This window comes from Pleuronectes platessa, chromosome 4 (genome assembly GCF_947347685.1).
Source record: "Pleuronectes platessa chromosome 4, fPlePla1.1, whole genome shotgun sequence".
Classification (NCBI taxonomy): Eukaryota; Metazoa; Chordata; class Actinopteri; order Pleuronectiformes; family Pleuronectidae; genus Pleuronectes; species Pleuronectes platessa.
Window position 1 is genome coordinate 14,189,973 of NC_070629.1, and position 26,920 is coordinate 14,216,892.

At 43.1% G+C, this 26,920-nt stretch overlaps 1 protein-coding gene across 1 annotated transcript in view; it reads left to right on the top strand.

The window, feature by feature from the left end:
- The window catches only part of LOC128438327 (GDNF family receptor alpha-2), a 52,436-nt gene continuing 25,516 nt past the window's right edge, over positions 1–26,920 (top strand). The window contains exons 1-4 of the mRNA XM_053420855.1: positions 1–578; positions 1,767–2,123; positions 14,430–14,516; positions 25,784–26,162. Of these exons, the coding sequence (XP_053276830.1) occupies positions 527–578; positions 1,767–2,123; positions 14,430–14,516; positions 25,784–26,162 (875 nt within the window). The 5' untranslated portion in view covers positions 1–526. The remainder of the gene's footprint in view (positions 579–1,766; positions 2,124–14,429; positions 14,517–25,783; positions 26,163–26,920) is intronic.

Below are 26,920 nucleotides of genomic sequence, written 5' to 3' on the forward strand. Positions count from 1 at the left end.
CAGAGCGAAGAGTCCGTGGGTTTTTCGCACTTCCAGATGAGTTCCTCCAGATTCCTGCGTCGCTGAGACACCGTTTCGCGCCAGTTCGAGGGATGTTTTACGCACAGATCGTCTCCACAGGGCAGCCGGAGCGCGCAGATGATGCGGAGAGATCAAGTCTCAGTAGTTTGGCGTAATGACCGGAGCGCAGACGGACCCCGAGAAGCTGCTCTCATGGATTGATTGGCTGTAGATTGATAGATCCCCCCCCACCCCCCGCGTCAAAACCAGCAGGATTTTGTGTGCGTCGTGTTACTAAAAAAAGAAAAAGAAAAAAAATAATTGTGGATTATTATTATTATTGGAGGAGGCGAGGATTTTTTTTTCTGGAGGTCTTTAATTTGAAGTTGCACGAGGATACTGTTTCTCCCCCCCTCCCATTTAATCCTACATTCGGGTGAAGGAGCTGAAGAGTGGAATTAACCTTCTCACAAGGTGGAAATATTTGTCTGCCATATTTGGAGCCCAACTCCTCTTTGCTGCCGATATGAAGTCTGTCCCTGTGTGGATGTGCGTCTACATCTCCCTGCTGCTCTTAGGTGAGAAGTGAGAATTAACACGTCGCTTATACAACCGCGTGCAATTCTGTGGCTCATAGATCTCAATTCTAGCAGCAGTAATTATTCCCAGGGAGCATTTTTGTGGTGTGTTTGCACTTGTCAAGCTGGAGTTGTTTGAGGACACAAGGTTATTCCGTGTGTCGTTTAGAAAAAAAAGAAAAGAAGAGTCTTTTACGCGCAGAAAAATGCTGATGGGTGTTCATGTTATCCTCGGATGGTTTAATTAGATTATGAGTAATTGTCACCCATAGCTGCACCCTGAACTTGGTCTGTGTGATCACTTCTGCTGGATCTGTTAAAACAGTCACAGTTTACATAACAGAAATAGTCTTTTTTTTTTATCTAAAAAAACAGCATAGAACAGCTTTAAATAAATGGAAAATATCTTTGGAATTTTAATTTAGACAGTTGTGATTGAATATAAGAAAAACCATCATCGCCATTATCACCATCATCGCGATTATCAGGATCAATTTCCTCCTTCACGAACGCCAGCCCTCCCATAATAAATCACCTGACTGATAAAATAAATCCGCTGTTAACTTCATGTCACTCTTCTCTCACTCGTTGCTGTCAGATACTGATGCAGTATCGCCTCCTCTCCTCCGAGCTCAATGCTAAACATCACCACGAGGGGTCTCTCTTGTCATTCCACCAGAGCCCTCTGTACTTAGGTGTTTTTTTTTTTTGCAAAGGTGCGTTTTGAATCTTGACTCGTGTCAAACACCAGCATCCGTGTCTGTGCTCTGTGGATCCCTGTCTGCTCGGTGTGAATTAAGGGTCTTTAGATAATGACTGAATCCTTCTCATACCAATGTGCAAGGTGCAGTGTAATCGGATCAGAGGCTTTAAAGTGAGTAGGTTACAGGTAGACACAGGTCAGTCACTGAATATAACATAGACAAGATATAACAAGAACCCACGTTGAGGTTTCTAAGACTAATGGGAATCTGCAAGAATGTAACTGGATGTCAGAGACGCTCGGGCATGCACAGGCCATCAAACCTATTTAAAGGCCCCTCATCCAACCTGTTTTATGAATGAAATCAAGTTCATGATATAGGATATGTTACAGTGAATCACCCAAAATCCCTCTCGCATTCATTTCCAGATTCTGAGCCCCCTTTCTCTTGTCCCCCCTGCTTTTCTCTCCCTGTCTCCACCTAGACGAGGCGGCGAGTTCGTGGGAAGGCCCCTCAGCTCTGTCCGTGTCCCTGGGCACCAGTGCTCCAGGGTCTGCAGGCCCCGGCTCTGGGCCCGGCGCTCAGCCAGAATGGGTGGACTGCATCCAGGCCAGTGACATGTGCAACCAGAACCCATACTGCAGCTCCCGCTATCGGGTGATGCGCCAGTGCCTCGTGGGCAAGGAGAAGGAAGCCATGCTGGACAACAACAGGGAGTGCCAGGCCGCCTTGGAAGTGCTGCTGGTCAGTCCTCTGTACGACTGCCGCTGCAAAAGGGGCATGAAGAAGGAGCTGCAGTGTCTGCAGAACTACTGGACCATCCACATGGGACTCACCGAAGGTAGGAGGACTTTGCGATTCTGTGTGCCTCACAAAATTCACACCACAATGAGCTGTGTGGAAATGCCAGGGCCTGTTTTATAACGACACCTCTTTCAAGTGACAGGATTTCTTCTTTTCTGTATTCATATGAAATTAGCAGCTGCTTATTCAACTCTTTTTTTTTTTTTTTCTTTTACCAGACAGCTGATTGTGAAGGCTGCAGGTCTTTGGTGTCGTTTCCATTAAAGTGCGTTCCCTCTTTGTGAATTCAGCTCACGTCACGTTCACTGGTGTTATAACTGCGTATGCATTGCAGAGCCCTACCTGAGCCTCATGGTCACGTACAACATGACGTGTGCGATGAGAGGCGTGTTCACTGGTGCAGGAAATGTTATGTGGCTGTACAAGTGCAACACACCTCCGTTGATATTAATGGCTCAATCTGCCACGTTATAGAAATCTATTCTAAAGGACTCCTCTAATCTCAAGTACCAGAGCACATACGGAGCATAGACGAGAAAGACACACGCACAACACCCACTGGTGAGGACTTATTCCCTGATGCCTTCTTATAGTGATGCCCAGAAGCCCCTGATGAAAAATATATGCTTTCCCACTTTGCTCAGCCTCTTGAAGGTAATGGAGCTATAATGGGATTACATTAGGTAGACCTGTTATGGTAGACTTATTGGTTTTCACCTAAAGTGTTCCATATTACCATGTAATTAGGTTATAATCGTATAGCTCAGTGCCCTTTATGTGTCCACTTACACAGGACATAAAATAGCACTCTTGTTGTAACGTTGGAACCTTCTGGTTTTTACGCGGCGCTACCTTCAGAAAGCATAAAGCGGCCGGCTGGACCGCCATTACTTTTGTTCGCATCCTTAAGGGTGAAAAGCAACACAGTGTTTCGTGTTAAGACAAATCTTACCGGATCAGAGCTCTCGGAGATGCTGCGCCCTTTGAGATCAGGTTAAAAGAGGGACCTTAACCCCAGAGCGACGTTTCTCAATGCCGGCCAAACCCTCCGTGACTCCGGTGTCACGCCGTGTAAACATGGAGGACATAATGTACTCAGCTGTTTTGACACGTGGGGCGGTGGTGGGAGCGTTGCAAAGTCTCTGAGCTCTGAGCGTTCTGGGCTTTTGTGTTGTGATCCATGAAGTGATTTGCCGGGCCGACTGCTCATAGCACCAGCTACGCTTCATCAGACTGATGGCAGCAGAGGGTCCCTGACATGAGTTCAAGGGAGATGTAATGACATGGATGCTCCGCGGGCCTGGCGTCTCCCCTCCTGTCTTCCTCTCCTTTACTGACTTTCTTCCTTTGTAATGATCCGTCTGTTCTCCGTCTAAGCCTCTCCCTCACCTTTCCTTCTCACATCGCCGCATCACTCTCTGTGTTTTCTTTATTTGGATTTGTCGTGTTAGTTGTCCGGCCATTAAGGATGGAGACCTCCGGTGCCTGCAGTGTGCCCTTCACAGAGCTTGTGTTACGTTGCAAAGAATGCATCTCAGCAGTGTCCCGTATTTGGCTCTGTCACCCTCAGAGATAAAACCCACTTTAACACAAACGAAAAGCTCTTACAGTGCAGCTTTAATCTAATCACGATCCATTGTGCAGTCAAGCAGGCTTTTGTTAACTGGAAACAATCTATGTACAACATCCATCTCGGGAAACAAACACAGGGGGCTGACTCCCAGCAGACCCTCTCGAAACGGTGCTAAACCACTTTGAAAATCATTTGTTGACAAAACAGGAAGGTCTCTATGTAGTTGTTAAGTTGTAACGTAACTTGAGAGTTTCATTTTACTGACGTTAGTGAGGATAGATGAAGGACGCAGGTTTGTGCGATGGAGAAATATGAAAACTGCTACAAGCCTGTAGACTTTGTGATTCCTATATGTGTCTGGAGTGGGTTCTGTGGGCCTGATGGCTGAAGACAAACATATTCAGTCACTTTGCACATATCGCTGCAACCTAAGACCAATATAAAGCCAAGAGGGAAATTTCAACCCGGCTCGAACTTGGTATGTTCCCTGTGACCCTTGTTGGCCAGGGGCAGGGAGTTGGCCGGCAAGCTCGAGGGCTAAACCGCCGCGTCTGTGAGGTGAAAGCTGATGCCGATCAGAGGTGGACTGGGATTGAAACAATGCCCTGCTCCCAGACCAGCCCTGCACTAACCGCACACTGATACACTGCCTCAGGCAAGGTTATTACAATATCTTAGTTAGTGGGTATATTCACATCTTTTATAAGTTAATGTTCTGGCTGAGGTTGAGTAAATGTTTTATCTTTGAAGGTGGAGTAAGAAATTCCGCAGTGTATATATGAAATCAACTGCAGAGCAAACACACCCATGTATTCAGTGCTTCCTCAGATGCTCTGACCCCAAAACTCATGAATGTGCATTGCAGTGACACATTGGAGGAAACTAGGGCATCTTCCACACTGGGAAAGAGGCTTCTTGCAATCTCACAGCTTATCATGTAAAAATTCCATTCACACAAACACATCTGTCGAAACAAACCAGAGTAAAAATTGGCAAGAATCAGTTGCTTTTACAAAACTGTTTGGACAGAAGACGGGAGGAGGGCTCGACTGATATGTTTATTTCATGTAATTTTTCTTAGTAATCAAGGCGACTGTTAACCAATTTTTGGAACGGATATGTTTATATTCCAAATGTAAGTGCTGGCGTAAAAATGTGGAATAAAATATACTCCATTTACATACAATCTATGGACACCTGCTGTGGTGTCCAGGTGTCCCTGTTCACTTGTCCCCCGCCCCCCCCCCCCCCCCCCATTTGTATCGACGAGAGACGGCTGAATACGCATCATGTGTTCGTGCTGCTGGATCTAACAGCTGTCTAAAACAGCTTTTAATAAAAGGTGAACATTTTCAGTGTGAGCTGACATTCAAACTGGGTACATGCATTCAAATACCAATACAAAAATGCCTGGTAACCTAAATATGTTCTTCAATTTACATTAATATGTTTATCATATATTATTTTTATTATCACCATATAATATTCCTGTCCCCCTTTTTGAAAATATTGTATTTTAAGATTTACAATTTTTTGTAAATCAGTCATTTCACTTACTCAAGTCATTTCACTTACTCAAAAAGATGTGAGAAACTCTTCATGGACATGTGTTGCGAATCGTCTCATTTACAGTTTCTGGTTTCTGCTGGTTGTGTGTTTTGTTGCTTCAGGTCGACTCACTGTGTTGGGCCAACAAATGACTTGTAAATAACCTTGTGTTGTTTATTGCAACTTTACTGCAAATGCTTCCCTCTGTGCCTTTCTGTGTACACAGTAGCTTTCAGTGTCGATACGGCTATCACTTACTCTGTGTCCCCACTCAGATTGTGTCATGGGCAGGACGTTGCTTTTAAACCGAATAAGATATAAAGGGAAATATGAATAATAAAAATGTATTCAGGCTCAGCGTTAATAAGTGTCAAATTAGACTTTTAATAATTAGGAAAACACATTATTTAAAGTGTGAGTCGAAGCGGGGACACTTCCAGAACATCACACAAAGCCTGAGACATTTGCACTTGAAACTTAATTTCTTTTTAAATGTGAACATTATTGCACATTTAATCTTAAAGGTCTTTATTCTTTAGATATAAAAGACTTTGTGAACTAAATGACAATACATCAGAAGTATTCACCAGGTGATTTTTGGTTTTAAATGCTTTCATTGATGTGAATAAAATCACATTCAAAGTGACCTTGGCATTTTCAAATACTTTGCTGCTTCTTTATTACAATTACAAGGTAACACAATTGAAGAAAGCCACATTAGTTATTATGACCTTTATTTATGTAATTTGTGATTTGAGAAATAAAATAATTGATGTACTTCAAATCCACTTTTATCGTATTTAACATCAGGTGAGTGGCCTACTTAGACATTAGACTATAGCACATACCAAGGCAGTCCTTTATAAAAACACATATAAATTCACTAAATCTGGATTTTTATTCGGGTCGGCAACAAAACCATGAAATACATAATAAAAAATAAATCCTGAATGGCAAAGCTTAAGAAAATAAAAATTAAATGAAATATCTCCTGGACCTGCCCCAAAAATGTTTGAGTTTTTTCTTGGTCCACAACCAACAGTTTTGTGGAAATCGATTGAGCAGTTTTTGCATAATCTTGCCGACAAAACCAACAAACAAACAAACAAACAAAAAACAACCCAAAAACAAAACATTGGACTGAGTTACAAACAAAAAATCGAATGAAAAAGTTTTTCCTCCTTAAGTTATTTTTTATTAAGTTTCATTTAATTTAGCAACAGAAAAGAATGCAACTTTTTTAAATGACATTTTTAAATGTTTCTATTTAAAAAAATAGTGTTTGTAAAACAATTTAACATCAATAGGAACATTTGGACATCAAACAAAGGGTCAAAATGATGAAGGATAAAAGATGTGTGTAGATCAATGCTGCAACACAACAACCAAGCATCATCACTTCTCTGCGGTGTAGCCCCTGTCGGTGTTGTGATGTCGACGACTGGTGTCATTTTGTATTGCTTTGAACTTCAGAGTCACACAGTAAATAACGATCATGTATTGGCTTCCAACCTCTGGGCTAAACTCTCCTACATGCACAACTCTCGTGGAAGTTCACTGCTCCTTCGGACTTCATAACTTGAAATGTCACTGCTATTAGAAAATAAACTGTGGAGTCCATCTGGAGACCGAAAACTTAATCGTTCAACCTTTAGCCAAGTCGGACCAGAAACCCCATAAGATGCTCTGACGGAGAGGCCCTTGAATCTCTGAGAGGTGCAGCGTCGACTACATCAGTGCTGGACCCGTGTCCTGCTGCTGAGGGCAACGTTTGATACAACGCAGCGCTTCAGTGTGACCACAACATGACTCAGCGGCGTCATCAAGTGTTGCTTGATGTGTCTTTTCGAAATATCAGCTGAAGAGCATTTTCACACATTTCTGCAGGTGGTGGCAGCTTCGTCTCCGAAGCCTTTTAAATTTCAAAACACATTATTTTTATTGAGTGTGAATCTGCCTCACGCCTTGAAGGTACATGATGCAGGGTCAAATTCCCTCCTTTTACCGTTTAACGTTGCGCCTTGCCTCCAGGCTATTACCTGCCCTGTTTAGCTTAAAATCCCCAATAAAGGGTGTTTTAATTCCATTCTGTCAGCTATCAGTAATGCTACTAATGGTGACCTGTGAATTATGTTTTCTAACAGAAAATGGCAGCTGAATACAAAGCCTCAATTCAGCCGTTCTTGATGGATGATGGGTGGTATCTGAATAGGCCTCTGTCAGTGTGAGGCAATAACGTCAAGCAGTTTGAATCTATAAAAGAACTAATTACTAAGAAAGAGACGTTGGCTGCTGCACGGCTCTCTCACGATTGGGCCCCAGGCATCATGTGGCTGTAGCCAGCAGGTTCGCAGCAGAATTGGCAATTTAAACGATAACTTCCACACCTACCTCATACATTATTTCATGTCCCCAGCTTTGAAACCGCAGCCCCCGGTCGCAAAGTAGGAATCGAAGATCTTTTGTGAGGACCTTTCAAAGCAGTTTAATTAGCCGAGACAACTTTGAATGTGGAGAGAAGGAAGAAGGCGAGCTCCACCAGTGGACCACACCAGCTTATTGTGAGAGGAGACATAACGATGTAGGGGAACGCCGGAAAACTTGGTGGAATGGTTTATTTACTCCATTTTCACGAATGTCTGCATTACAAAGGTCGACCTCTCAATACTGCCTCATGCTAATGCCACAAGTTGGCCCTATATGGGACATTACACATATATCAGACAGTGAGTAAGATTGCCGCGCACATCATGAAGACACTTGGGCAGCGGAGAGGGGAAATTGAGAGGAGACGGGAGGTGGGGACAGGCCGGCGGACGGATGATGAAGGGGGCAGAAAATTTAAGAGAGACACAGAGAAACCAAAGATTGAGAGAGCGAGAGGGAGAAAGAGAGAGTCACGGGGAGAGAATTCAGCGAGGTGGAGGGAGGGGGGAGGGGGGGGTACCAAGGTACACAGTATTCCTGGGTGAAACCATCATTACTATGAGCAATAGTAGCAGTCACTGGTCATTACCTTAGCCATCCACTGTCATAAGCAGAATATTTTTCCTGCCTGCCCTGCATGTCAGAGGAGGCGGGAGGCAGGCTCCTTCCTGCATGCTGAATGCGTCCTCCCTGCTCTCTCCCTCCCTGCTCTCTCTCCCTCCCTGCTCTCTCTCCCTCCCTGCGCTGGAGACCCGGGTCCCCCGCTCGCTAGGTGGCTACTTCATCACCAGAGGAAGGGACCTGCCAATAGCTCCTGGACGGGATCAATAAGGTCTCTCAGCTCTTTCGTCCTCTTCATCCCTCTCTCTCCCCTTTCATCCCTCATCCCAAAATGTGGAAATATGACGACAAAAACGGGAGCTGTTTGTCCTCGTAAATCTGTCTAATGATTTTCTATACTGTAAGGGGAACTGCCCGAGATGACTCCCATTCACCGCGCGGCTCGTATGCAGTGTGTCAGTGAAGGGGGGGCAGGTAGCGGCGAGGCGAGTTTAGATTGGCCTTTTATAGTCGAGTGAGTTCTCAGGTTCTCTATCAGAGGGGGGCAGTGAGTGACGGGCCATTCTGCTCAGTGAATACTGTCATGATGTGGGCATTAAGACTCACCCCTGGCAGAAAGGTTCACGGCGATGCTGAGTGAAAGTGCATCGCAGGAGTCAAACTGCCAGGCCGTGGCAGCTGTGTCCACAGAATGGCGTCCATCTTCCCCCCCCCCCTCTCATTCGCTCTCTGCATCATTAATTGAAATCACTGCTTGTTGAAATAAGACAGCCACGTCCCCTTCCGTCCATATGAAGGAATTCAAAGCACATTTAGATTATTTACACCGCAGCACTAATCATGTTTACAGTAAATAATTAAGTTGCTAAATATTGGATGTGTAAGCTGTGACTTTATGAGGTTTTCTATTAACCCTTGCCCACCTGAAAAGGAAGATGGTGAAGAAAGGCCGATATATTGGTTTGTGCTGCTGCTGCCTGTTTTAATGCTCTCCCCCAATATGCTGCGATGCCATAAAGATGATAGCAGTTTTTACTGAAAGTTTTCCAGGATTTACACTGTATTCAACATTTAGTACCTGACACCAGGTATTAAAATGCTGATTTAAGGGTGGCGAGTGTCTAACTATTTTAACATTACATTCGAACATCGCCAAAGGGAAGGCAGGAAACTTCAGCTCTCATTTTCTCTGCTGTGTTTGCCCAGACTGGATTGGAATTGTGACTTCAAATATTATTCCGGGCTAAACCAATATTCTATTTGTATGGTTTGAAATTGAGTTTAAAATGTCAATATCACTTCAAAAGCGGAATCGTTAACTGAATTTATGCTTTGACTTGTGTTCTGTTAAGCACAATTCCGAGAGAGATGCATTTTTGGTATTGTTAAAATCTTTGCGACTGTGATTCTGGAAAATGGAAAATGAAAAATTAAGTATGAGGCATTGATTTAACTTATATTTTATATAATATTCTCATGTTAAAGCCAATGAATGATAAATCAATGTAATAACACAAGTTAGATGATAATCCTGAAATTCTTTTGAGCACAAATGCTGTAATTGATGCTTGGTTGGCTTTGCAACAGGTAATAGTTTTTTTTATTAAGTCATGTTCCTGAAAAATGTTTTACAAACAATATTAAGATCTATTTCTCCATTAACACAAGGCACATGCAGCATTAATGTTGTTAGGTTAAATGCGATTAAGCAGCACAGCACCGCAAGACGGCAAGAATAATGATATTAATAAACTTAATTTATCGAGCACTTTTGAAAACAAAGTAGAAAGCAATTTAAATGTCAAGCAATTATTAATCAAAAGAAGCCAAATATAAGAAAGAAAGAAGTGGGATGAGAACTTTAACATAAACTAATTTCTCGTTTCTCATTTCATTGTAGAGGCAGGTTTGTAAAGCAGAGAAAGTTTGAAACTACTTAGCAATTAATTATATTATCAGTAATATATAACAAATCATTAATAATTAAACATATTATAACATTGTTAGTATAATAACAATTACAGATTACTGATTAATTTAGTTTAAGGTCTAGTGATGCTTTGGTATTTCAGATTAAATGGAAGGGATTAACCAATCAGAGCCAGGTCTGATTGCTCTTCTTCAATGATGTACGTGTCTGTAAACTGAAACTGGAACAACTGAATGTGGAAGTATACAGAGAGAGAGAGAGAATCAAATACAGTTTTAAAGCAAATTAATTATATTTTCATAATATCATATGTGTATCAGAATTAATTTCCAGAAAAATGAATTAAATTTCAAATTATGCTATTCAAATTAATTTCTTTAGTCAATTGTTGAAATTCGAACCTAAATGATTAAAATTCAGTTTCCAGTGACACGTACTTCTGCTCATCTGAGCTGCAGAGGCTCATTCACCTTTTGTCTGGCGCAGAGTTCATGCAACAAACAGCGGGGCTCTGCGGAGGACCTCCGGCTGAGCCCCAGGCTGCTCAGGCTGTGCTAAGCTCTCTTTGTGTGTAATTAATATAAAACAGAATTAGCATTGTAATAAATTGATGTTATTTGAAAAAGAAGTAATATATAACAGGGGTATTTGGTCTTCTTCCAGCCTGGCCTACAGCAAAGAATAGGGAGCTATACACAATCAATATTAAACACGAGCACAATCAGCGCAGGGCACCTTTAAAAAACACAACGAGGTGAATGACAGTTATTAAAATTGACTTTGCTTCCAGCCATAAACGGTTTGCCAAGAATGTCCCTAACAAAAATCCATAGGACAGTTTCCATCACCTCAGGAGTTTAGCTCATTGATAATGGATATGAAAAGGATGAGTGATGGCAACTAACGACTTCATAAAACCCCTCATGGCAAAGGAGAGGACTGCGAATCCACTTAAAAGCATTATTCTTCTCATGCTTGAACCAGGGGAGAGGCCTGATTGTCTGTCTGAGCCGTGCCGGTCATGCTCCACACTGTCAGAGCAAATGAAGTCAAACGAAGGCTTAATTACAGCGATAAGTTGTTGCCCTGCAGCTAAAAACATCTTATCACTAAACAGCTGGGAAGAATTTTCTATTACTTGATGGATGCATAATTGGGTTCGGGGTGACTGTCAAAGATCAGGTTTTTTTTCTTAAAGTACAACAAGGGCCCCTGCTGTGTGTTTGTTGTTGTTGTTGTTGTTGTTTTACCTCCCTTAGGTGGGTGGGATTACAGTGGCTCTTTTTAAATTTTACGTCATTTTACCACACAGCTTGTAACATCCATGCAAGTACGCTTTTAAAGAATTCATCAACCACAGCTTCTGTCGGAGTTTGACATTATAGTTTTACCGGGTGACCACAGTGCACGCTGTACGGTACGGACCTATGAAATTGAAAGTGTTTCATCCCTGCTTGGTTCCCGGCAGATTTTACAGAGAGTCTTTGCTACACTGACCATTATAGCGGGAAACCTAATAACAAGTTGTTGTGCCTTAAGCATCCTTTATTCAGTGTTGTTCTCTGCCGTACAGCATCCGTATTTGGGAACCCGGCGAAGCTTGACACTGTCCTGTAGAATACTGTTTCTGCCTCTTCCATCTTCTAATTCCACAAGGCTCTGCCTGTCTGTATGTGACTCACGCATCTGGAGAACCGTTCAGCTTATCAGCTTCACACTTGACTTGTGTATTGATAAGGGCCCAAGGAAGTGCAGTGTCGAATTTAGTGCGGTTTGGCAACGCAATGTTTTCCATATTAATAGACAAGCAAACAGTGCATTGTAGTCAGTGGGGGCGGGGCTTAAGACTCCATCTGTGAAGCAAGTTGAGCATGTCTTCTCAGTCGACAAAAGTATATGGCCGACCAGGTCATTTAGATTTTTTCCCACATCAGATTGACACAAACATCCAGGGTTCCATGGGTGTCGATCTCCATCATATGATCCCTTCCTCTTTAGCATTTGTCTAAAAAGTAAAAGCACAACATTCATTTTGCTTTTATTTTGAAGAGATGTGAATTTGGGTGTGAAGATCGCGTCGGTTACTCAACAGACCTCTGAAATAGTCGACGTACAATGTATGAAAAAATGCAGAGTGATTAAGCGAATTCAGTTTCATTTTATGAAAGACATAGAATCATCCGATCAATCCTGTTGATCACGGACACACAACGTTGCAGATAAAATAAGAAACAACCACCATTACCACGGCCCCAGCAGGTTTACACCCGGCACTGCACTCGTTTTTAAAAATACACTAAAGCGGAGGTTGCTGCTCAATAAAGACATGGAAGGAAGGTAAAGGTGATTGTTTGCTGTGTAAGTGGTACTGTTGAACCCTCTCTTAAAGCTTTTAGAAGGTAATTGTGGTAATTAGATATACTGGGAGATCTCGAGTCCAGGAACCTTTCTCTCGGCAGAACCTTAAAGAACGTGAATAGAGATGTGGGCGATTCGAAGAAAACTGAAAAAAACAAAACAGAAAATGTGCCTGCAAATCCTTCAACATGCAAACAAGAAAAGACAAAGAAAGAAAAGTGCTCGCACTCGTAACTTGGAGGATTTAGGTCATTTTCTCCGTCGCCTCGCTTCTCGCTCCTCTTCTCTCGGTTTTCATTCTCTGTTATTTTCTTTTTCTCCCTCTGTGCCTCTCTTTTTCCCATCTCAAACACACGTACAATCCCCGACCACGGAAGATGTCAACAGCTATATGTGCTCAGAGAATGGCCGGTCGTGCTGCTCCGTCTTGTTATAGATGTCAATATTGATAGTGAATGCAGATGGAGAAGTACACATGAAGTATTGACTCGGCACATGTTCACAAATCTGAGGCGGTTATATTTATTCAGTGGACAAATTACGATGAGAGGATCCCTCCAGTAATTCCCTGTCTGAGTTTAGTCATGCCTTCTCACCGTGTGCCAGTGAACATATATAGATATATACGCTTTGCTTTGGACTAGATTTAATGAATTAATTCAACTTGTGTAACTCGCTAGTAGTTAATTATTTTTACATATCCGATGTTATAGTGTCTTTTTATTTCAGATTTTCGACTCTTGTTTGATGATATGTCCACAGGAGACATGAACAGCACTGTACTGCACGAGCCAGTGAACAGAGGCACACACACACACACACACACACACACACACACACACACACACACACACACACAAACAAACACAAAAACATCCCATCCTATTATCACCGCAGCATGAAGACAGCGTTTTATCAGCTTGCATAATCTTTGCCAAAGAACCCGAGCAGCGTGTTGATAAACAGAACGTAGTGTATCTATCGATTGGATCTACTGATTGGTTGTCCAGGCAGCGCCGTTTTGTGCCAACAGGTTTCAGATTTTCTCATTTATGGGAGCGGGCCTCCAACCTCCTTCCTCCCTACACCCTCCCTGTTGTTTCTGTTGGGATCAGAATGTGAAGCTATTACACACTGGAGGGTTTGTCTCAATCACACAGACTGGCTATGAATTTTAAATGCAGGATTAGGGGCCTACAGAGGAGCAGGCGCATGGGGGGGACTCAGTCAGTTGAGTGCTAATTTGATTTTTTTTTTTTTTATATATATTTCTTTCTTTCAAACAGCTCTGGCAACACAATGTGTGCAGGGAAGATGCAGTGTGCATGTTTTAGTCCGTCAACTGTTCCCCCAAATCAAACCGCAGGCGGAACAAACACTCGCTCCAGAAGTAAATGATGTGACAGTGTCGAACATCAAGTTTTCCACAAGAAGAAAAACCCCACCGCTCTCACGTTAGTTGGTAAGCTTATACCTAATACTGTGAAATTACCTACATACAAGATAAAACTACCAAGACACCCATTCAGCTTTAAATCGAGTGAAAGATAAAATGCTCAATGTGTACGTTTTGAAAATTCAAGGCCAAAAAAAGAATCCATCTGTCCATTATCTATACCGCTTACACTTTGATGGTGTCGAGGGGAACGGTTTCCAATCCCAGCTGACAGCGAGAGGCGGGATACACCCTGGAGAGGACGTCAGGGCCGACATTCAGAGACTCATCCACACTCGTACGTAATCTTCATGTCGTTGGACTGTGGGAGAAAACCCACACAGACACGCGAAAAACATGCACACACAAGCTGGGTTTCCAATTGGAAACCGTCGTGCCTCGAGGCGACAGTGCTAACCACCGCACCTTGATAAACCAATCATGGACTGAATTTCCTTTCTGTATTTGCTGCGTGACAATAAATCATTTCCTATCACTCTCTCTGTTTCAGGTGGAGACACGGAAGACTCATCTCCGTATGAACCTGTGGCAGCAAACCGACACCCCGACGCGTTCCGCTTGGCCTCCATCTCATCAGGTATGGCCGGTTTGCTCTTCACTGAAAACGAGGTGGTTCATCACACGAGGGGAAGAATGATGCAAATATTCATCTTAGATTAAATGAAGGTTCCTTTGGGATAAAAATAAAAACAATGCATTTGTCTGAAGTGTTGATCTCGGTGGCACAAACCACCAGCCAACCATCCCTGTCCCGCTACGTATAATGGTCGCTGTGGGCTTGTGAGGAAAAACATATTCAGTCTCAGTGTATTACATCAAATTTTTTATCCCAACGTATTGATTTTGCTTTCAGTTAGATTTCCTCTTCGGTTTACTAATCACACAGCCTAGCACTCAGCAGGGGAGCTATAGACCGCTCCTTCATTTACTGGTTATTACCATCATAGTATCACTAATCAATGCAGATCTTATTATAGGCCACAGCTACAATGTTTAATGCGGTCCGGAGAAGCAAATCCTACAAAAGGTGTGATTGGACACAGGGATGAAGCTCGTCCATTGCCAGAGCCACAGGCTACAGTCACCTGAAGATTCAATAGTTTTCTTTCATCCTGCCGAAACAGAAATTTCCACAGGATGTTCTCTACCACTTTTATTTGCTCTTTTCAGTCCAAAGCAATCCACGAACACTCAAGACAGCACAGTTTCCTTCTCTCTTGGCTGATGTATCTTGTTTTGTCTTATAACTGCGAGGTTCAAGGAAGACACTCTTTTTGCATAATCCCCTTGGCTCCACTTGTTTTTGGAAATGCGCTTGTGTGATATGTTGAAAGGAGAAGAGGGTACCAGAATAAATATGATAGTGTGCAGGCTTTGAGTACTTTGAAATTCTTTGAGCGATGATGGCAATCTGCAATTTTGTCGTTTAAAGTGCATGTTTGGACAGGGAGCGCATACGTCTGCCAGGGCTTCCCAATCAGCAAAAATGTGTTGTATTAAAGATAGAGAATGTTTACAAGTTGCATCCGGATTTGTGATCTGCACCAAAATATTTGAAGTAGGCGATTACGCTGATTTATGGTTATATCTTATTAGGGCTTTGTGCAAAGATAAACTTTCAAGTGTTGGAGGCTCATGATCACTGAGTTGTGGCCATTTATCAAATGAATTAAAGTAATACAAATCACTCAGAGTTGACTTGTACCGGTCAACAGTTATGGCAGTTAATATCAATAGAGCTTCAAGAAATCTGCAACTAGTCACAAGAAAACTAGAATGTCACACAGTAGAGCACATCTCTCCAACAGTCCCCTTATTACATTACATTACATGACATTACATTCAGCTGGCGCTTTTATCCAAAGTGAATTACAATAAGTGCATTCATCCATGAGGGAACAAACCCAGAACAACAAGAACAATTTTCTTCAAGAAAGCCAGTGCCATATGTAGGCGACATATAAGTGCTACTCAGTAAATATATATATCGTTTATTTTTATTTTTTATTCAAGGCATAGTCAGAAGAGATGTGCTTTAGTCTGCGGCAGAAGATGTGTCGACTCTCTGCTGTCCTCATGTCATTCGGGAACTCGCTCCACCATCGAGGAGCCAGGACAGTAAAGAGTCGTGATTATGTTGAGTGGTTAGCTCCCAGTGAGGGAGCAGCAAGCCGATTGGCAGATGAGAGCGGCGTGGACGGGCTGGGGTGAAATCACATTTAAATTCACCACATCCCGATTTTTTGGAGATATGCACCAAATTTCAAACACTCATGAATGTAAATCCCCTAAACATGTCTGTTTTTTATTAATACATTTTTTTTAATTAATGAAAACGTTGAAAAACACCACATTAAAGACCTTACATTGTTAAATAAAGTTAGGGAAAAAAGATCCTGCATTCGCCCCCCTATCAGATCGGCCCTTCTTCCACTGTGTTCTGTGATAATCTGTTTTTTTGCATTATCCTGCTAACTAACAGACAAACGCAGACAACATGACCTCCTTTATGTAGGTAATTATAAGCAAAACCATTTATTGGACAAAAGCTCCCCCCTGGTGGCCACAGTTTCCAAAATGTTATTGACATCTCTTTAGTTGTTTTGAGATGTAATTATGTAGTTATAATCAAGTAATAATAATCAAAAGTGAAAAAAGTAATTATTATCAAAAATTGCAGATGCTCACGTTCAGCCTACCAGTGTACGAGTACTTGAGCCTCGCTTAAACAAGGAGAGCAGTATAGTCCACCTACATATTAAGATATAACAGGGGAGTCATTATTGTATCAATTTTTCCTCAACTGTTTCCTCACGTCTCTCCAAGGTGAAATATTGAATTTGCACTCTGAAATCTGTTTAGCCGCAAGCTTTCCTCATTATTTATCATTTCTGAGGTCTGAGTAATTGATTGTGGCGCTGAGAGGAAACCGCAGGCAAACAGATAAGTAATTACGCAGTTGTTTCATGGAAATACTTCTCACTTCATTTACTTAACCATTTAAAAGTATTCATAATCACGTCTATAAAAGTATAAACTGTATAGAGACCCGGGGAGTATATGATATCTGGTTGGTTGATGAGGACAGGGGAATGTATACTCTCCAAGAGCAAAGGTAGGAAATTGAAAAATAATCTCTCCTATTTTTAAAAGTTTTTGTCTGGGAGGAAGATAAGGGACAGCAGTTGTGATAGAACTGAAAAAAGAACTCTATTCCTCTATAAGCACTCACACTCTGAAGTCAAAATGAAACAGAGCATATGGAGTCTGTGTTTCCGCCTTGTCCCAAGTGATACCTGCAAAACCATCTCAAACAGGCCTCTCTAATGGGTAGTTTTAGCCGCACAGTGCTGGCAGAACTTCAGACTGAAAATTTGCATGCACTCCACACAGACACACACAAACAGAAAATGAGCAGATTTAACCCCCCCTGGGATCCGTCCCTTAAATAAAGGGCAATGTCATATCTTCTCTTCCTCCTCTTTTCTTCTGCAACACTGATGACAGTAAGGCTAAGGAAGCTTCGTTAGAAACACCGGGAGGAGGAGTTCTGCTCTTCTCGCCCTGGCTCGGCCGGCACTGTGCACCTGCATCAGCAGTGTTTCATCACCTCAGTGCTCAGCACCGTTGCATCGGGAGCTGACTACAGTGTCCTCGATGACAGCAGTGGGCTCTTTTTTCCCCAGCAATTTCTCTGCCGTGATGGCAGTGTGGTGGCTCTCTCCCGAACCCCCTGTTCCCTTTCTTCCGTGTGCCACACCTCTCACCACTGAAGGGTGATGGTGGGTTAGTTTGTTTTGTGCTGGGGAGACAGCCTGCAGAGGCACAAAAGCAACATGGTCTTATTATTATTTAATTGGAAAGCAGCAAGTTGAAGAAGCCAGCAGGAAGTTCTGGTTTTAATAAAACGATTTTGAAGACCGATGATGGCACAGGCTCTTTTGCAATGTATTTGGGCTTCATTATATGTGATGATGCAATGGAAAATATTATTTTGTTAACATTTAATGTGTTTTATATGTATGCAAATCCACCTTGATCGCAGGAGAGCCCACGCTGTTGTCCATCTTCAAAATCTCTGAAAGCTCTTAGGGCCTGCAGCAGAGATGAAGGTAACGCAACCACCTGCCCTGTGATTGGACTCTGCTTTGTGATTAGATTTTCCAGCGTCCAATCAGATACAGGAGTAAAAACAGGTTCAATCATCCAATGTAACACAGTGTGAAATGTTTGAGCACTGAGTTTCATATGTGTACAGGTTTTCCTCCTTGTGCCTGTACACAGATCCCTGTCCAAATTCCTGTCCCTTGGCCCTAACCCCTAGATATGAAGTGCCCTTTGCTGGGAGTGTCCCGCTAGGGACAGGGCTAGAAAATCCTCCCCTAGGAATTGGAGCACCACTCGCTGCGTCATTAGCAGCCATCAAGCAGTTATTACCGTCACAGTATAAACCAACATTATTATATTAACAGCAGTTACATCTGACAACTGCAGGACAGAGACAGATCGATCTATTGATCTTTGACTGATCGAATAGCGATTTTCTTGTAACAGCGATTCAGTTAAGTTTTCATTTAATACTGGATTAAAATAAAATATCCCCTGGATTAAAAAAAAGATTATGAGCATTTTACCCGCAGTACATTCTGGGTTGATTTGCTCCGTCCATTCGTAAAGAATTCAGGAATTTCTGTCTACCCCTTGGTTTTTAGGGGGGTCCTGCAGATTCAACGGATGAAGAGGTGCTTGAAGGGCTAGATGGCCAGTACCCCTACATCACATAGAGACATGGGTCGCCCCTACCCCTTCACAGCCACACGCAATTGCAATTACATTTCCTCATACACATGCAGAAGTCAGATAATCGCTGTGTGCTGTTCGGTCCTGTAACCTGTAACAAGCTATTACCATGTCACCCTGTCAGTGTCAGGGCAGAGAGTACGGTTATCAGATAGATGATGGAGATGACAGAGGAGAGAGAGCAGAGGCTACACAGGGTAAACATGTGAACAGGACAGCACTGACAGCTGACTGGAAATGGAAGCGATCCTATGTCTATGAAAAACAACCAAGAAGTGAATGGAAGTTGAACGATTTAATAATAACCACAAAAATAAACCTCTCAGCAACTGAGCCAGTGGCTCAGTGCGATGGAGACATATTCGAAATCTTTGTCCGTTATAATCAGTATCTGAGCTGTTACACCGTCGGAATGAAAAAAACACTATTGCAGCAAAATAAAAGATGCATTAATCGAACTTCACATGGCTGTTTAGCAGCACTAAATCCACAATGTCAGAACTGTTTAAAAACATGAGCAGCATAGCACCGTTCTTTTTACAATCCTGCTGATGCATATTCTTGGTTTTTCAATAGGTCCAGTCCAGTGCATTATGGCTGAATCAACTTAACATAAATAAATAAATAGCAGTAAGGTATCTACTCCTAGTCCTGCAGTTGGTTTTTACTTGCAACCAGCATCACCACAGTACAAACAGCCCATTCCAAACAGGCAGGCTTACAACGAGCACTGCACTAGTCTTATCCAAAAGAAAGTTACAATAATTATGTATTTTAGCCTGCTCCTGTTTATCCATGTGTAAAATATCTGGGCCAAAGTAAAAACTGATACCACCAGCACAATTTCCCTTAAGTCAAATTGTAACGTTAACGGCGTTAAGCTCAGGTACAAGGGGAACATTTAGGCTTGTGAAAAGAAAAACACATGCAGGTAATTTGTTTTTTTTTGTCACTGGAAGAATCTTAATCATCAAACGGTGCCGAATTGTGCTGAGTGAGTCTTTCCCAGAGGAAATCTGTTGACAATCAGCTCTCTACACAGAACCCCTTTAGTTGCTGTAAAAGCTGAGCACAATACGCAATAATGCATAGCTTCCCTGTTCTAATCAATTTGGAGCAAACACTAGTGGGAATCTAACAAAATCAAACAAAAGATGAAGTGTGGTAGGGTGCTGCAGGAGGGCACATTTGTCTTGTTTACAGTCCCACACCCTGCGATGACAGGCACCTCCCTGCTCCACCAAGTTTGGTTAGATTTTGAAAATTAATCACCTTTGCTGCTTGATGTGGTGCAAGTTTGTTTGATGCGGGCAAGGCTGCAATTATTACATTAACCTGCTCATTATTTCCTCAGTTATCAATTAATGAATCACTGGGTCCAGGAACATATCTGAAAATGGAGGAAAAGCCCATCCATACTCCTCAGAGTGCAATTTGACTTTGCAAACCAACAATTCACGAGTAAAAGAAGTATTCTTAACCTGCGTGCAGGACCTCGGAGCGCTCTGGCTGTGTTCGTGGAGATGCTGTTACAATGCATCACCATTATCTTCTCTGTCTCGGGACAGAGCGGCTGTACGAGTCAATAGCCCTCGGCTCAAATCAATAAGACATCATGTATGAAGAATGTGGGTGAGAATCCAACCTTCACATTGCACCTAAACCCTTATCAAAGCCCGGACGACTGACGTACAAGGGTGGGCTTGAAAAGATATGCCTGACTGTAATTGTTAATATGCTCCAAGTGAAATGTATTCTGTTCTCCTGACCCAGCGCTGAGCTAATTAACTTATTAGGAGCAGAGGGCAGCGTATAGAGTCCCTCATTCAGGGGTCCCTGCAGGAATTAAGTGTAACGTTCCTTAGTTAGACCTTCTAACTCTCCGCACTAAGCCGCTCACCTCTCAGCTCATTGTGCCCACCATCCAATTAAATCCAGAAAGCTCTTTCCTCTGCTGGGGGGGAAAGGACCAGTGCAAGAGCCGTGCTCAGCATGCTGCTGAACAGTTTGACATTTTCACATTGTCCTCATAATAATTACTATTACTTAGGCAAACACCACCTTTTTTCTTTGAATGCATACAGTAGCTTTCTTTGCTTATTTGGAGCCTGGCTGTATCTATGCATGTGCTCGTTTGCACAATATTGTTTTTGTGGATATGTCAGTGATTGTGCCTGCTTGTATTTGTCTTACTTTGTTTATGTGCTTCATTATTCAGTGCGAATTTTCTGATCAGTTTAGTCGTGCCATAGATTGTCTTTCTGTGGGTCAGTAATGAGAGCGGTTGTTTACGGCTCACTTAACAGCCTCTCTTTGTGATAGTCAGCATTTTTCGAACAAGTTTGAATTATACAGCAGTGAATAACGGTTCTTGTACTAGGTTGTTAGCACGGTCAGCTTCCTGCATGCTGGTCATGATCAGGGGGCAGGTTATTTTAGAACAGAGGACAAGATGGTGAATATCACTACAGATGAAAGTTGTCCGCACTACTTTGACAATAAGTTGACAACCATCAGCAGATCACCATCCATTGTTAAGGACATTTTTCAGTTGTGTACCTCAGTGTCATCGGGTGCTCCTGCCCTTTAGAATACAAGACCCCCTCTGCTAAGGCAGGCCCACCAGGCCTGCCTTAGCAGAGGGGGTCTTGTATTCTGATCAGACCTGGGTGTGTGTTCCTATCAACTTGGGGCCCAGTTGGGGTCTTTCCTCCTGATCCAGGGCAATTGGCGGCAGCATTCTGCAGCCTGTGATGTTTCTTTTATGGTCGAGCACAGGTTTTTGAAAGCAGTTTAGTTATTAATACATTTTGTAAGTTAGGGTAGATTATATCTCAATATGCTGTGCATTATTGCCTGTGACGGCTGAAGGAGATGGACAGGGTGCATGAGGGGGGAAAACTGCAGATGCTCAGGTTTTGAATTTCACCAGAGGAATCAAAAATTGAAGGGCGGATGCTCTCAAACAGCTAAGGCGTGTCTTCACAGCAGTGTAAGGGTTAGTCTTTCTCACAGTGCTTTTCGCACCTTTACTCTCACATACAAATATTTAGTCGTCTCTCGTCATGTCAATCTCCCCTTTGTTCTCTCTCATCTGCATGCCGGCTCATTTTTCCAGCGATTATTCCAAAATTCCGCTGATCCCCGAGAACAGAAGACTTTGTGAACTGTGCCGGTCCTCCTCTCTGAAGAGGCCCACATCTGACTTACTCAGTCAGACTCGGGGAGAGGATGCTGTAGATCCTGAGCACTCCCCTCTTCGCCTCTGGAAGCCTTGCTGCGACACAGAGTACAGAGCTAATGACTGATGAGCCCTTTGACACGGGAATGCTTGACATGCTCCTCAGGGTCCAGACTAAAGACTTCCCTAACAAGCTCTCGCACACTCACCCAGGGCCGTATTAAATCCAAACTCTGGCACCTTTCCTAATTACTGAGAACATACCGGCAGCCAAGAACCTCTTCCTAACCTGGACTGAACTCCCCTCTGCAGCGACAAGTCCCTCGAGTATGGGATGATATATGAAATGCAGAATTCAAATTAGGCTGACGGAGAGCAATTACAGGGGAAATATAGGATCCCTTACTCTTTGGGAAAAAAGAGCATCAAAATCAAGATACGGTGTACGTGAACGTTTTATCCACTTCCCCTCATTCATACGTGCTTTGTCCACTTCCCTCACCTCTCCCTCTCTCTTTTTATTATTCCTCTCCATTATTGCTGTGTTTTCTCTCACGAGAACACAGGTCTTAGGAAACTCTCTGTTTCTCTCCATCTGTCTCACTATAGGCGTCTCCTATCTCACATCTTACCCCTTCTGCTTCCCTCTCGCTTCTTTCTCTTCATTTCCTTCCGTCCCTCTGTCTTCCCCCCGTGCGTGCTATGAGTGCGGAAAGAATAGATGGTTATATCCACTACATTGCTATCAGTGGGGTCTAATTTATGGCGGCCATAAAGCAGAGAGCCCTATTAAAAGCCTATTTACAGTCAAGCGGCAGGATCACCGAAAGCAACGACAGTGCTTCAACTGTTGTGAACATCAGCTAAATGTTATGAGACCACTTTTAACTGTGCACACGCAGGCAGTTGTGAGTAAACAACATGAGACGATTTAATTCTCCGATGTGAATTTATTTGTTGGGTGACTTGATTAACTTAATGGAAAGTCACGTTGCACACAGAAAAAAACCTGTCTGCAAACATTTATTCTGCGGCCACCAGAGAAAAAAAGCATGATTTGTGATTTTTCATGCACCTAACGACTCTGATTATTCCGTGTTTATAGAATCCATTAATCAATCAATGCACCCACTCGTCTATCTGTCCATTCAGTCGGTCGATACCTCACTTGCTCATTGGCACAACAGCCAGCAAGGTAAGTTAATAGATATGTGCAGACGCTTGTGATGCCGAGAGCTGTTGATTGCGTTGCTGATGGGCTGGGTTAATTATTCCGAAGCAAGAGCCGCACATCTTTCCTGAATTAGTCTGGATTAATTGAAAGCTCTACAGCATGTCCCTGTAAGTGTCTGCTCAATCTGTTAGTCTGTGTCCTTTCATGCCATCTCTCTATCTGCCATGATCAGCCGCTGCAATCAACTAGCCTCCGCGCCCCTCTTAAAGCCTTATCCATTTTTATAGGTCTAATATCATTAGCTTATCAACCCCTCTCTCCTCGCATTATAGCGGAATATGTTTGCTGAAAACCTCCATTGTAATGCACTTGGAAAATCAATTAGAACTCTGTAACGCAGTGCTGCACATTTCTCCACCCATCTCCACCTCTTTGCTTCCTCCCTCCTCTCCTCCATGCTCTCGCTATCATCCCGCTTGTGTGCAAGCACGTCGGAGCCATCAAGCGGGCTTTGTGTCTTATGTACGCCCCAGGACATCTTTTTGGGTTGAGCACCAAATTCAATCTCAGCTCCCCAATCAGAAGTAGTAAAAACCCATCCTCCGCTGCAGCCAAAAAAAAAAATGGCTTCAGCCCTGCTTGCTCGGATAAATCTTAGTAGCTCATCCTACTCCTATTTTCTTTCCATCCTGGACCCCCCAGTGGCCCATATTAGAGCCTGCAGATGGCCAGGGGAGATTTAGGAACTGCAATCCATCAATGTAATGTAGCCTGAACTACTGGACAACCGCCCTGCTAACCTCTCCTCCAGCTGGACTGCACCGCCCCTGCTTTCAGGCCCGTTGCAGCCAAGCTTGGCCCACTTCATTTAAAACTTTGGCCCTGCAGCGGCCTCTTCATGCCCGGTCCCAAAGTCACTACTCTTTTTTATCTTCGCTGTAATCACAGATCAACCAAGCTGCTCCTGTACTTGACAAAGTTGGCTAATTGTCTGTAAGGTTTGTCGTCTGTTGCTGTCGCGTACATTTTCACTTACTAACATTAACGGGACTGAGGATGCAACGCTCCCATCTGTTATGGACTGTTTGTACCCTCCCGTTTCATTTGATAAAACAACTTATAAAAGTTGCAAGTTCATTAAATTCTCTTAAGGTTTGAATAAACAGGGGTAATGGTGCACCTACATCTTGTCTTTCAACACCCTGCTGGTTTATCAGAGCGCCTGCTACATTTAACCTTGATATAGCTTAACGAAAGCCTTCTGGAGAGCTAGATTAAGTGTGCTCTCTTCCCTCTATGATGAATTCTTGATGCTCTACTTCTGCCATTGTTCAGTGGCAGTGAGTTTCGTTTTATCCGGCGTGATCTCAAACCACAAAATCATCGATTTGGGGAGTTTGCTTGTTATTGTCCCCCTCTGTTGCAATGTGTTTCAAGCGTGGCCATTTCTACGATTGATAAGAGGCAATGCACCATTTGGAAACAGTACAGCATCTCTAGCGGACCCTCAACCCCTTAAAATAAATCGTCCCCTTCTTGTTTCAGGCTGTCTGATAGACACTGAGTGAGATTGGTTCCGTTGAATAAGAGATGAATCTCGCAGCGTGTCACCATGCCGCTACGACCTCTGAAATATCATTATCTACAGGGTAGGGAGGTTAACTTCGCTAATATAGCCTGAATACAAGAGAGGAGTACCACAACTGAACATGATCCTGCTTTATTGCCGACACATCTCTGGAAAAGGTGCCAGTTTTTTTCCCCTGCTGCTGCTATATGCAGTATCTCAGGACAACAAAACACACAATCAGATTTCCACAAACATGATGTGCAGCCTAAGGGATAATTGCAATGTCTCAGTTTGTGATTACACAAAAAAAATGTGACAACTTAATCTTGTACTTGAAGTACAGCGTGGACTCTTGCTAAATCCGTCGGCTTAACATGTTTTGGGCAGATGATACAGTATTTAGTTTTGTTTTCCACTGTCCAGTATTCACATCAATGTGCTGTCTCATCAGTATTTCCCTGCAGTACTGTACATTATGTCCATTAGACTAATCAAAATATCTTGTTTAGTTCATTGAAAGTCAAATCACAAATACCTTAGATTAAATCTAATGTGTATTTTATCTATGTAAAATTGAACACATTGGATGACCACTTGTAAATGTACTAATATTATGATAATCACATCATAATATCACCTGGAAATGAATCATGTATTAACATCCAATTTGGAATCACGGCCTAATTCATTCATATTTCACTCATGCTCTGAAATGGACTGAATCAATTATTCAGTTAGAGTGGATTTGAACTAGCTGCAGGCGTCTCTCCAGTGGCTCACTGTTGGTCGGAGAAACACAGAAGCACAGATGATATTGAAAAGTCTCCTTCATTGTTCAACTTTAACATTTGCAATGAATTCCCAGGACGGCAGACGAGGCACAGGGATTTATTTTCTATTTGTTGATCACACTGCAGCTGAGCCCACTGTAAGCTACATAAGGTTGGTGATGTTGAGCGTCAATGAAAAGATTTTTATCCCTGTCTTGTAATTGATCCAGGTTGTGTTTGCTTAAATACTAACTCTGAAATCCACCGGACTATAAGATAGTGATACCTAACCCTTAACCCTCGTATTTCACTGAAGTTACTGAGTTGTCTTCTCTGTATCCAATGTCAGGCATGCTCACAGTGGCACCGAAAGGTTTCCACTGTCCCGACGCCGAGAGAAACTGCAACCACTGTCTGGATGCGGCCAAGGCCTGCAACCTCAACAACAGCTGCAAGAAGCAACGCTCCTCCTACATCGCGACCTGCAGCAAGGAGGACCCCAACAAGGGCGAAACCTGCAGCAAGAAGCGCTGCCACAAAGCGCTGAGGATGTTCCTGGACCGCGTGCCAGCCGAGTTCAGCCACCGTCTGCTCTTCTGCCCCTGCCAGACCGTGGGCTGCGCTGAGCGACGCAGGCAGACCATCGTGCCCGATTGCTCCTACAAAGACAAGGAGAAGCCCAACTGCCTGGAGCTACGCAGGGTCTGCCGCCAGGACTCCCTCTGCAGGTGAGGTACAGGGTGTTAAGGGCAGAGAAAGAGAAAGTGTGCTGTGTGTGGGGGGCGGCGGGCAAACATTCATTTTATGTGTGTTCATGTCAGTTTGGTCGGCTTGATTGACAGAGTTTTGTGCTGCCGCCGAACACATCTTGAGATTTATTATCATCTTAAATTCTTGGAAATATTAGAGGAAGAAAATTGTATTTGTGCATTATAGAGAGTCCCTGTTTTGATGGAAATTGCGCTGCTCCCATGGCATCCAAAAGTTTTTATTTCTCTGCTGTAACTTTGCCAGCAAAGTAATTAGAGTTTCAGGGAAGCTGCTGCTATTAGACGCAGGATGAAGATGTGAGGCTAAGTTGAAGGGACAACGCTCAATTAAGCCGAACAAAACATTAGTGGATCACTTTGGCTGCATGGGGCCTCTATTGGATTCGAGCGGCCAGATTCAATTCACACCTAGCCAGCCGTGACATGTTTCTTTGTGTGAGTGCCGCCCAGAGCAGGTGAAACACAGCAGTTGCAGTGTCAGCCTGATCAGCTGTCATGATCTTTTTACCCCTGGAACCATGTGCTGCGTCTGGTCCTCGATAGGAAACACATCCAAGCAGTCTGGGGAGAAACGCACTGTGTTCATTAGTCTAACGGCACACAAATGTGAGACATTTGAATTAATTCTAAGCATTTAAAAGCTCATTTATGAGCCTAATGGTGTTCGACCAAGTGTTAGACCCTCGGAAGCCGTCTGCTAAAAATAATACTCATGA